The 16736-nt window shown below is 39.5% G+C and overlaps 1 protein-coding gene across 4 annotated transcripts in view; it reads left to right on the top strand.

Moving 5' to 3' along the window:
* Nucleotides 1-16736, top strand: part of ERG (ETS transcription factor ERG) — a 214650-nt gene that overhangs the window by 182448 nt on the left and 15466 nt on the right. For all 4 annotated transcript variants that reach the window (XM_075197249.1, XM_075197250.1, XM_075197251.1 and 1 more), the window contains 3 exons: nt 5249-5466; nt 10239-10390; nt 14882-15085. In XM_075197249.1, coding sequence (XP_075053350.1) covers nt 5249-5466; nt 10239-10390; nt 14882-15085 — 574 coding nt within the window. The remainder of the gene's footprint in view (nt 1-5248; nt 5467-10238; nt 10391-14881; nt 15086-16736) is intronic.

Below are 16736 nucleotides of genomic sequence, written 5' to 3'. Positions count from 1 at the left end.
CTATGATGATGATGATGATGGAGGCTATGATTATGATGATGATGGTTATGATGATGATGATGATGATGGTGGAGGTGATGATGGTGAATGATCATGATGAGGAGGATGATAGTGATTGTGATGATGATGATGACAGTTATAATGATGCCCATCTGGGCATATAGGACACATGAGAAAGGAAGACAATGATGGATGGAGGTGGAAATGAGGAATTGGGTTATGGTTTAATGGGGGTGAATAGTGGATTGGATGTTAATATGGTCGGTGGATAAAGGATGGCAACTTTCAGCACCTAGGTCAAGTTAATGCCGTAGTGATGTATGCCGGGCCCATTAGTAACATGGTCCCTCTGTAGGACCACCAGTAATATATATTATCTAGTACACATGTTTATCCCATAAACCCGCCATATCTACAATATGGACATACTTGGTTTAAGATTGAGAGGCATCGTAGGGCAATGAAGGGATTTGCCCGGTTGCCCGCACATCTGAAGACAGTACCAGGCAGTAGTTTCAGATCATTATAGTTGCCTCTGATTTCTGGTGAGAGCGCACACCTTCCAAAACACCCCTCTGTCAATGTCCTCACTGAGAACCTAGACAGCCGACCGGTTCAGACACTACTCAGATTCCTTTCCTCCTACGCTCAATATTATAATCAGCAGATTTCAGTACTTTGATTGACTTGTTTAAAAATATTTTAAAAAAATGACCTGCTGTTATATAAAATGTAAATACTTTGAATCCACATTCCCCACGAGCTCAGTGTTTTCTGTAAGGGTACGATGTGCTATTCTACATAGTTTGTTAATTACATTCTGCACAGCAACTTGAAAACTTTACAGAAATATTTGCTGATTATTTAGCTTATATTATTTTTTCCCAGTAATTGAGTTGTGTCCTCTCCTTTCTGCTTATCGATGACTACACAATGGAGGGCCAACAAGGGAGACACGGGGCAAATGCCTCCAGGGCCATTTTTGCTATGTCAGTGATCTGGAAATAAGATTTAATTTGCCCCCAAGATTTCAGGAATGCTGTTCAGCAAATCTGCTGCACAGTGCAACCTGGAAAATAAATCTCTTGCTACTAAAGGGTTTTTGTTTTTTTTTAATAAAATCATTCGCTCAACTTAAGTTGCCCAGGAGATCCTTATAAGGCAGAAGGATACTGTTTTGAGAAATAAAAATAATAATAGTATGTAACTGTCATAATGTTGTATAGGCCACTTCTCTTATACTCTTGAACCAATAAGCACTGCAGTAACATTGGCCAATTAAGGGTGAAGTGTGATAAGTGCCAAATGGGAAAGGTGATCCTGATATCATTGTAACGATAAGCAGGGACGGGTTGGGTGGGACTGGGGGGGGGGGGCTGGGCGGGATCTGCCCTCTAGGCCAGTCCCATCGTGGGCTACTTTGGGCACTGAGCTATCTGCATTTTATTTTCTTAAAATGTTCCTAATAGGCTGCTAAGCTGAGTCTTGCCTCCCCGGGGTAAAGCATACTTGACAACTTTTCCATCGTTGACTTCAGGGAGATCCTGGGGGAGATGGGTGTGGGGGGGCTTGACAAATTGCATCATTTTGGCCCCGCCCCTAAACAATTGTCACAATTTTGGAGAATTACAGCAGGGAGCGGGGCTAAGATGACGCAATATTTACGTCATTAAGCCCCGACCCCTGCCACTTTTCTATTGCGGGGTCGAGAATCTGGAGGTTGCCCTCCTCTCCTGGGTGCTCGGGAGGTCTCCCAGAAATGCGGGAGTCTCCTGGACATTCTGGGAGAGTAGGCAACTATGCGTTAAAGAAAAGCAGCTAATGAATCTCTAGAGACTGAAGTGTCTTTTACATTTCTGTCTCCATTACTGAAGTCATGTTGTCTTACCTGTCAGTCTTTGATTAAATCTTGGTCTCCATGAAAATGGCCACCTTCATAGGCATCAAATACATGGACATAGGACACAATTTCCGAACTGTGTCATCACGCCACAGATGGTGAAGCCAACCACGTCTTGTACTGGCTCAGCATCAGGGAGAATGCCAGACTCTTCAGGGAGTGAGAGATCACCCCTATTTCAGGGAGTCTCCCTGACATTCAGGGAGACTTGGCAAGTATGGGGTAAAATTTGGCAGCCAGCCCCCGACAATAAGGATATAGATGTGATTGGGTGCCATGAGTGGCTTAGCTTTGGGTAGAGTGTACAGGGGAAGAGCATGGAGCAGGGAGGTATGGAGAATGAGCAAGGGGGGTAGGAGCTGGGCTAGGGGGGACAAACATGCTTAAGGTCACGGAGGTCTATATAGGGACATAATGCTGCTGGACGTGTGTAATTTGGGCTGCAGAGAGACAGGAGGTCATCGGTCGTTGTGTAACATATGCTTTGTGGAGGGTGAAATGGAATTAGGGAAGTTAGTAAACCGTGGAACAAACCACAATACACAAAGCTGTGTCGCCATGTGAGGGATTGTGGTTTATAAGTACGATATGACAGACGGCCACATTGAGAAACTCCATCTATTCATCTTCATCTTGTACCGAGTCTTCAGCAGCCTGTCTGTCTTACTCCAACAATAGTTCTTGTACTCCCAATAAATGAATGTAGAAATGACAATAGAGCAGGTGATTACTGTATAAGGGATCGAGTCCTTCTGAGGCAAGAAGCCATTACTGGCATCCGAAAGTTTTTTTTATCTCAAGATGAAAATACTTACAAGTATATAGAGCTACTAGCTACATAAATCATCATCACCATTTATTTATATAGTGCCACTGATTCCGCAGCGCTGTACAGAGAACTCACTAACATCAGTCCCTGCCCCATTGGAGCTTACAGTCTAAATTCCCTAACATACACACACACACATACACACACAGAAACTAGTGTTAATTTTGATAGCATCCAATTAACCTACTATTATGTTCTTGGTGTGTGGGAAGAAACCAGAGTGCCGCAGGAAACCCACACAAACATGGGTAGAACATACAAACTCCACACAGATAAGGCCATGGTCGGGAAGCAAACTCATCACCCCAGTGCTGTCAGGCAGAAGTGCTAACCACTGAGCCACTGTGCAAATTATAATACATGTTAATTGCAAGTAAAATTTTGGTCATGGGGGAGTTATATTTTTCCTATGCAGATCAAACTTCCTGTTTTTAAGTCTATTGAAGCAAACTCCAGCTGCAAAGCTGATGTAAATACAATGACAAACGTGTCAAGTTTTTCAATATATTCAAAGCTTTGCATTAATATTTGTGAATAATAGAAGATGCTTTCACAAAACCGGATCAGATTTGCATTGCTGTTACTGAATAAATAAAAAAACAAGCCTCAGGATTATATATTACTGCTTCAGGGCCTTTATTATTAGATGGATTGTTGATGCTTTTATTTTACGTTGCCGTCACTTGATTAACTGGGCAAAATTCAGCAGAAGTTGATGTATTAGCTGTTACACTCAACATAGATTTCTGCTAAAATCAGTGGTATTGAAATTTATTAAAAGGGTTGGTTATAAATCATGTACCCCCCATACAGCTGGGAATCCCCTACTTACCTGAAGACGGGAGGTTAGATTAGCAGCATCCATTGTGACGGATGCTGCTAATTTTCTGAGTGAGCAAGACATCCAGAATTCTTCAATAGAGCTCTATGGAATTGGTTCCATACCCCTCTATTGCAGAGTTATGGACAAACTTAGTCTGCCAGAGCCGAAAGCAGCAGTGCAAGACTATTCTAAAAGTTGGGGTTCCTTGGTAGCGTACCCCTATTTACTTTATAGAGTAGACATGTTTAATTGATGTTTATAGACAACCCCTTTTAACTATAGAGGACTGAATTTAGGAAGTGCAAAGGTCATAGCTGCCAATCTTCTTGGCAGTACCATGTGCTTCAATTTCTGCCACAGCACTTGCGCCTAGTTTTGCGGAGCAGTGAAAAAAGGACGTTTCATTCTACAGAGCAAGCTTATTAAAATAAAAGGGTTGGAGAGGGGGCATATTTAGGGGGGTTCATTGGTTTGCAGAAGGGTGCACAGCCATTTCCACTCCGCCAGAGGACGACCGATTTGCACCAGCTGTGAGTTGGCAGAGATCCGGTCTATGCTTATAATGGATCCCCAGTGAAGAAGCCCATCTCTAGGCTTTCTGGCCAATATAGAAATAAGGCTTTAAACAAAGGCAATAAGACAGACGGTCTTATCACTCTGTAAGACAAAAATAAGGCTATTTGCTGCGCCGTTGAAACTTTTGCGCATTGTGCCACTTTAGACTTCTCCGCCTCTCCTTATTTAGACGCAGCGTCCCAAGAGCAGAGAGCTCTGTGTACACATCGGTGTACACAGAGGGGACCGTTTAGGTTCAACTGTGTGTACTGTAAATGATTGTGCTGATTTTAAGTGCATACTTCATCGAGGTGATGTTATTTTGCAATTTGGACATTTCTTTTTATTCTATAAACATTAAGCCAATCCTTGTGAAGAAAACAAAAAACTGAAGATATTTTCTGTCTTTCTAAAGGACCACACATTTTGTTTAATTATATTACCCAATTTCGAATATGATGATTTGCAAACATTGTTCTGCTGCTTTATGGTTCAAAAACAACATTTAGGGCTAGATTTACTAAACTGCGGGTTTGAAAAAGTGGAGATGTTGCCTATAGCAACCAATCAGATTCTAGCTGTCATTTATTTAGTGAATTCTACAAAATGACAGTTAGAATCTGGTTGCTATAGGCAACATTTCCACTTTTTCAAACCCGCAGTTTAATAAATATACCCCTTAATGTTACATTGTATATAGAGATCGAATGCTTTGTTCCACAAAAGAAAACAAGGTAACAGTAGCCGTGATTGCCTGTGAATATTTAAGGGAGGGGGATATGGGAGACCAGACAACAATCTTTTCAGACTCTCTTGATATATGTCACATGGATTCTCGAGCTCACAAGTAATAGCTAATTATTTTTGTAGCAGAAGCCAGCGGAAAAGTCAATAACAGTAAATATTAATATCAAAAATTGTAAAGTTCCCTTATGATTGTGCTGAGTGACCGGAGTTTGCTTCTTATCCTCAGTATTTAATCCCAACACTGTATATCATTGCCAGGATCCTGATTAACATGCACTGTGTATTTGGAGATTGTTTTATCTGGATCTATAAAACATGTTTATTTTACTGTGACACGCGGTTTCCTGTACTTATAAATAATGTCATCTTTTGTCTTCTCCTTGTATGTTTACAGGAAGCGTTATCAGTGGTAAGTGACGATCAATCATTATTCGAGTGCGCCTACGGAACGCCACACCTCACCAAGGTGGAGATGACTGCTTCATCCTCCAGTGAGTATGGGCAAACTTCGAAAATGAGTCCACGCGTCCCACAGCAAGACTGGCTATCGCAACCTCCATCCAGAGTCACCATCAAGATGGAGTGTAACCCCAATCAGGTGAACGGATCCAGGTAAGAGAACAGGATGAACTGGGGGGGTTGGACTTGAAATACAACACTTTCCCTCCTGCCAGAGGAAGACGCTCAGCAATCCTGTCTATGTATTACATTGCCCTCCTCATTACCGTGTGTAGCAGTGCTCCTCACAGTGACTGTAGGAGGAGCTCAGTTATTATGTCTGTGTGTGTGACATCCTCTGCCTTATTACCTTATATAGCAGCACTACCTGTAGTGACTGTAGGAGGAGGAATTCTGTGGTTACTTCTGTGTGTATAATATTGCCCTCCTCATTACCTGGTGTAGCACTGCTCCTCACAGTGACTGTAGGAAGACTTCAGTTATCATGACATAGCAGCACTTCCCACGGTGACTGTAGAAGGATGAGCTCTGTGATCACCTCTGCATTCCCCTCTTCATCACCTTCTTGAGCAATGCCCCTCAAAATGACTTAGGATGAAGTACTTGGAGAAAGCTGTTTGGTAGGGACAGTCCTGTGGGCTGTGTAATTTCATATGATCACTCAGAGCCTATCAAGAGCATGTGTTATAAGCTGTGATTTTAAGCTCATCACTTCTTACTAAGGTCACAATAAGCTAAGCATGCTTCTGCCGGTACGTGGCCTTGCCCGTTCATAAATTATACAAATAAACAATAATAAACAATAATAACTGTATAGGAGAAACTGTAACACACAGTTAATATAACATCCAGCACTGAACATGCTAACTCATATAATGACTATATAATCATCTATGTTATTTTAGGTCATAGCACTGACTGTCCCCTTTAATACGAACGTTCCATGTTTCACAGGCTGAATTCTGCATGGTTCCCAGTTTTAGCAGCATACATTTCTCATTCCAGGTATTTATTTTGTCAAGCGGCTGCTCAGCTGTAAAATAAACACTGGAGTGGAAAAGGTGCTGTAAATATGAATGTTTTCATACTTTGATCTGGGCTTAGTAGTTTTATTTAGCAGAGAACTCAGTTACGTTCCTGTCCTTGGCATTCACGTCTGGTTTGATGTGGCGGTAAAGAAAGCCGACAGATTGTGCGTGTGCCAATCATCGCTGCTAATTTAAGGCATAAAATTCATGAGATATGTGGAGGAAAAAAAAAAGAGAAAAGAAGTGTTTTTCTATGGGCGAGCAGGCAATAAGTCAAAGTAAGACCTGTGAGGCGACTGTACGCTGGATAAAGTCTGCTGAATGTTATGACGGGGAGTCAAGAGTAATGCCTCATTCATGTAGTAATATACTGCTAACATTCTCTGGTTCATAACATTATGTCTTTCTCACTTGTGCCGTTCATTATTTTAAGAACAGGCTACAACGCTCCTTTCATTTCGTGCACGCTACATTTATGCGCTTGTTATTTCCTGAATCTTCTCTTTTTGTTCTTAATGGTTAAGTTTTAGCGCCATTTGTTCTTGCCTGAACTTGTCTTTGTCATTTGTTAGTACCTCCCACTTCAGTCACATGACACATTCTTAAGGCGTTCAATAGTTTATAATCCAATTTTTCCCCCAGGCCGCCCCCCTCCGCTGGAACGACCGCCCACGCTCCATCCAACTGTCCCCTAATCTGTGCAACTTCAAACGATCACTTAAAACTCATCTGTTCCTCAAAGCCTTCCAGCCATCCACCTAACCTTCTCTCCCGCACCTCTCCTCCCCTGTCCTGCTACTCGCTCTTCTTGGGCCTGATTCATTTAGGATCTTAACTTGAGAAACTTCTTATTTCAGTCTCCTGGACAAAACCATGTTACAATGCAAGGGGTGCAAATTAGTATTCTGTTTTGCACATAAGTTAAATACTGACTGTTTGTTCATGTAGCACACAAATATCAACTTTAAATGTCAGTGTACAAATAAGCTATCAAGTATTTGTGTGCGACATGAAAAAACAGTCAGTAGTTAACTTATGTGCAAAACAGAATACTAATTTGCACCCCTTGCATTGTAACATGGTTTTGTCCAGGAGACTGAAATAAGAAGTTTCTCAAGTTAAGATCCTTAATGAATCATGCCCCTTGTGATTATTCCCTCTGACTTTCCATTGTGCTTCCTGTCTGTTTACCCTCCCTTTAGGATGTAAGCTCTTACGAGCAGGGTACTGACAGTCTCTCCATGTGTTCCGGGCACAGTAAGATTCCTCAGCCCGATTTAATTTTGTAGCGGTAAATACATTATAAATTGCAAGTTCCTAAAACTTACTGGTAGTTAACTGGCGTTAACTTTTAAATCTAGGAAAAAACGGCATCTTCTTTTTACATTGGATGTAGTAACCTATAAATCCTATTTCTCATATAAAGTGTAAAATGCACCTGACTCCCCCCCCCCCCTTTCCCCTCCCCACTTCACAGGGCAAGACGATGCTCAAATCTCATTTAAATAAATTAATTTATGCACGTAGGATAAAAACGAGGAACATGTGTGCAACACGTCTGCATTTAGTTAAGAATTACCCTCAGTACATGTTAAGCTTTGCACTCCTGAGACGACTCCACTTTGCACGCTAACTCCACACAAGCAGCATCGGTTACACATTCCGAGCACCCTGCTTAGAAATTCTGAAATGACACCAACAAAAATATTTCAAGAAGAAAGAAAAATATGTCTGCACCATCATGTTACTTGATACATAAAAGGAGCAACGCATGAAAAGTCATAAATCTACAACTCTTTATATGAATAAGCTTAAATATACTTTGCTCACCACAAACTGGCACTAAAACATTTCTGCTATTACCTGGCAAGGCGGAGAGCTGCGAGGAGCTACAGACGGAGCCAAAGGGCCGGGCCGTTATGTTCTGAACTCGGCTTCTATAGAGATAAAAGTAACTTGTTTATCTAGTTAATGAGGATGGGTAAGATATGCAAAAAAGTATGTTTTGCCTTAACCGGTCCCCATACTCCCTTCACTCAGGAAAGGGGTGGATTAATCAAACCTTCTAATAAGGAAAAGTGGAGGTGTTGCCCATAGCAACCAATAAGATTCCAGCTATCATTTATTTAGTACATTCTAGAAAATGATAAGTAGATTCTGATTGGTTTCTATAGGCAACATCTCCACTTTTTCTAACCCGCAGTTTAGTAAATATAACCCCAGTTCTCAGGGTGAGCATAGCCCAAACATCGGAACTGACACAGGACATTTGCTTAAATCATGCTTCAATATGTTGTGTTCTTTTAATAGGCTGCTTTCTCTTGAAAACAATTGAGCTCTGTGTTGTTTTTTAGAGTGACAATATTGTTTTAGAAGGGAACATATTGTAACTCTCCTAAAATGACCACTGAACTCCAAATTAAATTGCCCTTTATGAAAGAGACATAACAACATAAGTTAGTTTTTACCTGGACAGAACTTGAAATGATTGACATTCTGTTTTTACTTTGTAGTGGAATGCATGCTGTTGTTCTCCGTTATCAGCTATTTTTCAGCAAAATGTGGCTAAAAGAGGCAAAATCCTTCAATGTGATTATTGACAGGCAGTCTACAGTGTGTAGGAAAATAGCTTTATCTCAGATATCTTCAGTTCTGTTAAACTTTTAAACAGTTCTTACTGAATTTTTATATAAACATCTGTGATTGTTACTAAACAGCAATTTTATATAAGACAATTTGTATCTTATGTTGATTCGTAGTAAACCTTGATAATCAAATTACTAATTACTTTTAATAACATTTTAAAAAGCAGTTCTGTAGGAAGCATGAAAGGCTTGTTCTTCTCAAATTCAGTTTTGGATGGAATTCTATAAGTTAAACATAAGTGCAGAATAATACTTACTGGGGGTCTGTCCATCCATCCATCTGCCACTGTTGGGGAAGACTGTGCTCAATCTTGCTGCCAGTGTCGATGGACAAAACAAGTGTATATGCCAAGGCAGGAGTTCGGAGAGCATTAATGGACCAGGGCAGATATGGGGTACTCTCGGCACTCCTGTCGTGGTAGCCTCATCGACAACACAGCAAAGAATAAGGTCGGCCTCCCCTCACTGTAGCAGATGTTGGGGGGCACGTTGCTTTGTGTAGATGTCAGGATTAAAGGTAGGTAGCCTCTGACCTGCTACAATAGCGGTAATTCTACCACTGCCTGTGCCCACTAGCCGCACAGAAAAACAGATCGAAGGCCACGGGAGAACGGACCACATTGCCAACCCCCCACAAATGTTGCTATTGGTCCCATTGATGTAGTGTTCCGCCCCTACCCTATGTGTAGCAGGTCAGGGATGGCCCATCCACTTTTACCTAATAATCGCCACTGGTCCACCTCATATTTGGAGAAAGCTGCAGGGCTCCTTATTTCAGTGTTGACGTGGAATAAAATCTAGGGACCGGACGTGTCTGCAGTGAAGGCAGGAGCTGATTGGTCGTCAGTGGTACCTGTCCAATCAGGCATCACATTCAATGTTCTCACCTATGCCTTTCCCCGATGTTTCAGTCCTCTTGAGTTAAAATCCAGAGCACTAAAACTTTCTCCTCAAGCTTGTAAAGAGCACATACTGGGGGTGATTAGTAAGCACCTGCTAGGCTCACAGCAAGGGAGCTTGTGTTTTGTAGAGCCGCCTACCAGATAACCTAGCTCAGAAAGAACAGTTATGGTGAACAGTAACTTTAAGAACTTGATATCCACTTTTGAGATGACCTAGGGGCTGTCCTGTGATGTGTGTTACCCTGTGCCACTGTGTCCTGCTCTGTGATAGCGCAGAGAAATTTGGACACAGGGATTTAGCCAGAGAGCTTAAGCTTATTCCTTCTATAAAAAGAATTGTTGTGTTTTAGGAATTCTCCGGATGACTGCAGCATCGCCAAAGGAGGAAAAATGGGCAGCGGGTCAGAGACTATTGGAATGAACTACAGCAGCTACATAGAAGAAAAGCATATCCCACCCCCCAATATGACAACCAATGAACGAAGAGTAATTGTCCCAGCTGGTAAGACCACTTTCCACTGTTACAGCATCTCAGAAATACTAATAGATGTTGGACGGTTGGAGTTCACCTATTGTTTTCCATTCCTTAAGCTTTGGTTATAGCACACCAGACTAATAAAACAATCTCATTTGGACCCAGCATCAAAATCTCCTAAAGATTTGCCACGGTACAATATAATTCTCTTTATGTTGTGTGTAGTCATTCACATCAGTCCTTGCCCCATTGGAGCTTACAATCTAAATTCCCTCCCACACGCAGACTATGGTACATTTTATCAGAAGCCAATTTACCTAAGAGTACTTATGTTTTAGGACTGTGGGAGTAAACGCACGCAGGCATAGGAAGGACATTCAAACTTCACATAAATAGGGCTAAGAATCCCACTTATGACCCCAGCGCTGTGAGACAACAGTGCTAACCACTGTGTCACAGCCAGTGCTACCCAAGTGTATATATGTTTTGTTGGTTTTTATTTTTTTCTCTAATACCAATCGGCCTACTTTTGTCCACATTAAAGAACCCGCATGAGACATTCACAATATAAGAACATTGTGTTTACAAATAAAACAAATTCAAAAATACAAAAACCTAAACAGCGCTCTGACAACTTATCAATATTGTACTCTTAAGTTAATTAAACACAAGTGGTAGAAAAAAAGGAGGTTGCAAGCGGCTTTATATTTATAAGAAAATCTAATTACACATGATACGCTTATCAACAAAGGATTAAATATGAATACATTAAAAAAAACTACATATAAGAACTGTACAAATATAAAGAACTTTGGTTTGGAGTGTTATATTTCCAGACTTCCTGCAATTTCAATAAATATCTTTTGATCTCCCATTAATTAAATCAGATTCTTTTCCAATGCCGTCACAAGGGGTACCTGATATAGACTGAACTTTCTGACAAATCTTGTTGTAATAATCAGCTCTTTGAATGTATGATCCTTGCATACGAAACCCTCTGGAATGTCCATTGGTTTTCCTAGTACAAAGAATATGTTTCTGTTCCTTAAGACACATAAATATTTGAAATGTTAGGAAAGAAGCCCGCATTGGTATAAAATATTGAAGAAAGATTTGTATTATTATTATTATTATTATTCTTTATTTGTTAGGCGCAACAAGGTTTCCGCAGCGCCGTACACTGTACAAACAGTAGACTATACAGGGTTAAACAGTACAAAACAATAAACAAAAATCCCAGTTCTTCAGAAACACCAGGCTGGTTAATGCAATAAGCACGGAGCAGAAGAACAGGTAGGGGGACAGGAGGGAAGAGGGCCCTGCTCCTGTGAGCTTACATCCTAAGGGAGGGAAAACAGAACAGGCATAAGGGGAGCCAGATGTGGCAAGGGGAGATAGCGAGTGGAGCAGATGAAGGGGTTATGCGGGTGGTTGGTAGGCTTTAAGGAAGAGTTGGGTTTTTTAGTGCACGTTTGAAGGAGCACAGAGTAGGAGAGAGACGGATGGAACGAGGGAGGTCATTGCAGTGAAGGGGGGCGGCACGGGAAAAGTCTTGGATTCTGGAGTGGGAAGAGGTGATAAGAGTGGAGGGGAGACGGCGATCATTGGCTGAGCGCAGGGAGCGAGCAGGAGTGTGAACGGAGTGTGAATTATATAATAGACAAGTTTATACAAAGCTATTACACATTTTACATTATATAATAAGAAGCCGGAGAACTCAGACTTGACATCCCATTGACACCCCAGTTGCTGAGTAACAGTAATGACAGTGAATTGCAAATGCTCTTTTTTTCTCCCCCAACGCATTTCACCTCTACCAAACGCCGCATTCTGTGTTCAGATACTTTCCTAATCAGAAACAGGAATCAGAAATAGATTTTTGATTTAAACAACCTCGCCGTGTAGAAAATATTGACCCCAGAAACTTTGTAAACATATATTTTAGGATTTGATTGTTTTTCTAGGTCGAGCTGCTTTGCAGACACTTTGGCAGGAAGAATTCATGATGAATTTATATTACCTCCAGTCCTCTTGGAACCCGCCACGCTGGGAGTTGCCTATGGCACTTCTTTTTGGCTTCTCTGTTTGTATAGTATAACTGCGCCAGAAAGAGTTCTATCAATTAAGATAAAAGTTAATTGTATGTCAAAAACAGAGAAGGATTCCAACATTATTACATACCGTTGTGAAATGCTATTGCTCTGGGAGGTTTTCAGCGTGTTAGAGATATTTATTTTTTTGCTAATGAAAACAGGACATTTTGTGATAAATGTTCTAGCAACACTTGGGCGCAGCTAGGCAGCTGTCTGATGTCCAGGTGTTTTAAAGTTTGCAGTGGTTCGAAGCCTAGACTTGCTTGCTCAGCAAAGGACGGGATCACCGGCAAAGCCAAGTGCATACTTTCCTGAATAGCTAATTGTCCAGATTGTCTTTAAAGTCTCTAAACTCTGTAAATACACATAACTAATCATTTCAAGGCTGCAGGAGCAATATTATGAAGTTTGGCAGTTAGGAAGTTAGCCCGAACTGTAAATAGCACTTGCAGATGCAAGAGCTTTAGCAAACATCTTTAGCGCCATGAATGCAATTATATAATATAGTAACACCATAAGGCTTATTTAAAAACAGGCTGCGAATAGAACAAATGTGCTGTCACTAATTACAATATATCACAGATTACGTTTGTTTTCACTGGACTGCTTTCCAGAAGACCAGGCTTAGGCAACTTCTGGCTCTTCAGCTGTTGGGGAACTATAAGTCCCAGGATGCTCTGCTAGCTAAAGGCAGCTAAATTAAATGTGATTTAAGCAATGCTACTTAATCAAAAAATGTATTTGCTTACATTATTCCACCTTGCACCAGACCAGTGGTAGGCTATCTAGCTGCGAATACAACTACAAATCTAAGCATGCCCTGCTAGCATCTGATTGGCTGTTATGAATTACAGTGTTTCGATTTTTGCATAGGAGCGCAAGGGTGCGTTTATGTAGAGGACTCTAATAATTTTAATCCTAATATTTATTTCATTAGATAAATGTATAGTTTTGTTATCTGTGAGACTTTTCCTCTATTAATATTTTCATATCTGGGAAAAGCTTTTAGTCAATGGCTAAATCTCTTCAAGGATAGTCATAATAACAGTGGCACTTGCAGGTTAAATTAAAAACAAAAATGCAACATATTAATAAGCATAATAAAATACATTTTTAATGAAGCAACATTTATTTAAGCAACATTAAACATTGTAAATTGTCCTGGTGACAGTTTCAACATATTCAGTGGTAGCTAGATGTAGTGACTGATTGGCTAACCCCAAACCCTGCTAAGTATGGTCGGCCTTCAGGGGTGTCCAGAATACGGGTGTTAGTTTGGATGTCAGAAGACTGGGCAATGGATCTGGGACTGTTGCTGGTTCTTTTAGACAAAAATCCAAGGGAACAGCAAGTTCACTCTCTAAGGCTGGTGTCACACCACCATTTCTGAAAATACTAGTGTGACACCAACTGAAGCTGCTGAGAATAGGGCTATCAAAACAGTTTGTGCCACTAGAATTCTGTAACTTGGACTAATTATTTTTCTGTAATCTGGACACCCGGTTAGACCTGGATTTGCTGGATTAATGGAATGAGGTTCCTATAAATAAAATCAAAGGTGGAGGGGGGCATTGGTGACTGAGCAGACTTTATACTATATGGGTATTCCAGTTGTGATAGGGTGCCTGCTGAGAATGAGTCTAGCCACTCGCCCCCTGCCGCTACAATCGGGTGTAGACCTGCCAACGCTGATCCAAATAATGTCCATGTTGGTATTTTAGACTCAACTTACAAATGTCATAAGAAATGACAGTAATATACAATTACTGGGAAGTTTGCGGAGAGTTATTGGCAGAAACATGAGAGAACTAATCTGTATGTGCCGGCCATTCTAGTCTATAGAGAAAACTAAAGAAGAAAAAACAAAAAAACATATGTTTCTGTAACAGGACGTCCTGAAGGAAACCAGAAAGAATGAGACTTCCTCTGCAGATTTTCAAAGGAGAGAATGGAGGTGCTCTTGACATATTGAAAAACATTGAACAAAGCCCCATTAACATTAAAATTTTCTGTATTTAAACTGAATACTGTATAATTTTATTAAACTTTACATGAATTCTTAGGAAACTTTCACTCAGGCGTAAGCAATTTTGGGTGGAGTTAGAACTAACCTGCAGCCAATTAATGCATTATAATGTTCATAACGCTATACTTACTATAGCTAGGAAATTATAAAGGCCACAAGTCCACCTATAGTCAATCAGTGAAAATGACTCTTCACAGAGCTAGACCAGCCTGTAGCCAATCAGAGCTTTACAACAGTCCCAGCCTAAAGCCTATTAGAATATTCACAGTTCTAAATCACCCTGCAGCCAATCAGAACATTACATACTAATGTGTGCCAAACATGTCCCTATATGGAAGTAAGTGGATACATTTAACTTAAGTATTGGTGTTATTACTCATTTTTTTTATTCAATTTTAGACCCCACCTTGTGGAGCACGGATCATGTACGGCAGTGGCTGGAATGGGCAATAAAAGAGTATGGGCTCCCAGATGTCGATGTAATGCTGTTCCAAAACGTTGATGGGAAAGAGCTATGCAAAATGACCAAAGAGGATTTCCATAGACTAACCCCAAGCTACAATGCAGATATCCTTCTCTCACATCTACACTACCTCAGAGAAAGTAAGGGAGTAACGCACTGTATCACATTACATTTACCATAAAAAAGCTGCTGCTATATTACATAATCTTTTCATAAATATTAATTTATATATATATATATATATATATATATATATATATATATATATATATATACCCATACTGGGCCTGAGTCATTCAGGAAAGTAAGGCAAAAAAAGGAGTGAATTTGATCCTGGACAAAACCATGTTACAATGCAAGGGGTGCAAATTAGTTTATTGTTTTGCACATAAGATAAATACTGGCTGTTTTTTCGTCCAGCACACAAATACTTGATAGCTTTATTTTTATACTGAAATGTAAGGTTGATCTAGGACAGTGATGGCTAACCTGTGACACTCCAGGTGTTGTGAAACTACAAGCCCCAGCATGCTTTGCCAGCTACCAGCTAGTTATCTACTGGCAAAGCATGCTGGGACTTGTAGTTTCACAACACCTGGAGTGTCACAGGTTAGCCATCACTGATCTAGGACATCCCCTACCCCAACTATAAATCTATCCCCAGATTATAAATTTACCTCCCCCCTCCAATGCAACATGGTTTTGCCCAGGTGCAAAGTTACTACTTTTTTAATGCTTTAAAATATTTATAAATACATGTATGTCATTGTATTCTATCTGGGTACTTTATGTTTTCTCTGACTTTGTTTTGGTAATAGTAAGTAGTTTTGTGCAACTTTTATATGTAACATTATTTAATACCATATTATATTAGTTGTTTGCTTTTAAATGGTTGAGGATCTGCATACATAAATCAATGCATATACCAAAGACCGATTAATCAGCTAACTTTTGATAAAAATAAATTAATAAAATATTTTATTTGTAGAGTCTAGAAGCAAAACATTAAAATGTTACTTTAGAAAAACAACACTATTTTGGTGAATATAGATTTCAGCTGTTGAATAACAATTTTTTGAACAGAGGTCTCAGAAGGTTTCTTTTTTTTATAATTAAAAATCAAGTTATAGCATTAGTTTCACAAAGGCCATATTTAAATAGCAGTACAGTAGTTAGTGATTACTGATTATTATTGAGTTATTTTGTCCCTATAATATGTCTTCAAATAACATTTTGTAAATAATGTAATATATCATATAGGCATTGACTATCATTATATCAATGATAATTATGGATATTTTTCATGTCATTAATTTATCTATTTTCTTAAAAGTTGAAGATAGTTTGTTAGGTATTAATTACAAGTATTAAAAACTAATATTATCTGAATTTGCAAAGTCACCGTATTGCAAAGGTAAAATAATAAAATAAATAAAAGGTATCAATTATTTTTGGTGAACAAATAATTTTTTCTAAGCTATATTATATTATTATGGTCATGAATATGTGAATATTAGTAACAATATAAATAATAATAATAATAATAATAATAATAATAATAATAATAATAATATAGTGTATAGAGAAATTCTAGCTATCCTAATGTTATAATGAGAATAGCAATAATTAAGATTTATTAATCTCGAGGAGCATATCATTCACATAACTCTTTACTATGTAATATATGTTGGATTTTCCAACACTTTTCTATCCCAGTATAGAATTCATAGCATAGGCTGAAGTGATGATCTCTAAAAATCTGCCTAAAAAATAATTCTAAGAACAAATCAT

This window comes from Mixophyes fleayi, chromosome 2, assembly GCF_038048845.1.
Source record: "Mixophyes fleayi isolate aMixFle1 chromosome 2, aMixFle1.hap1, whole genome shotgun sequence".
NCBI lineage: Eukaryota > Metazoa > Chordata > Amphibia > Anura > Limnodynastidae > Mixophyes > Mixophyes fleayi.
The sequence above is the reverse complement of the archived record's forward strand: the minus strand, read 5'-3'. Positions and strand labels throughout refer to the sequence as shown.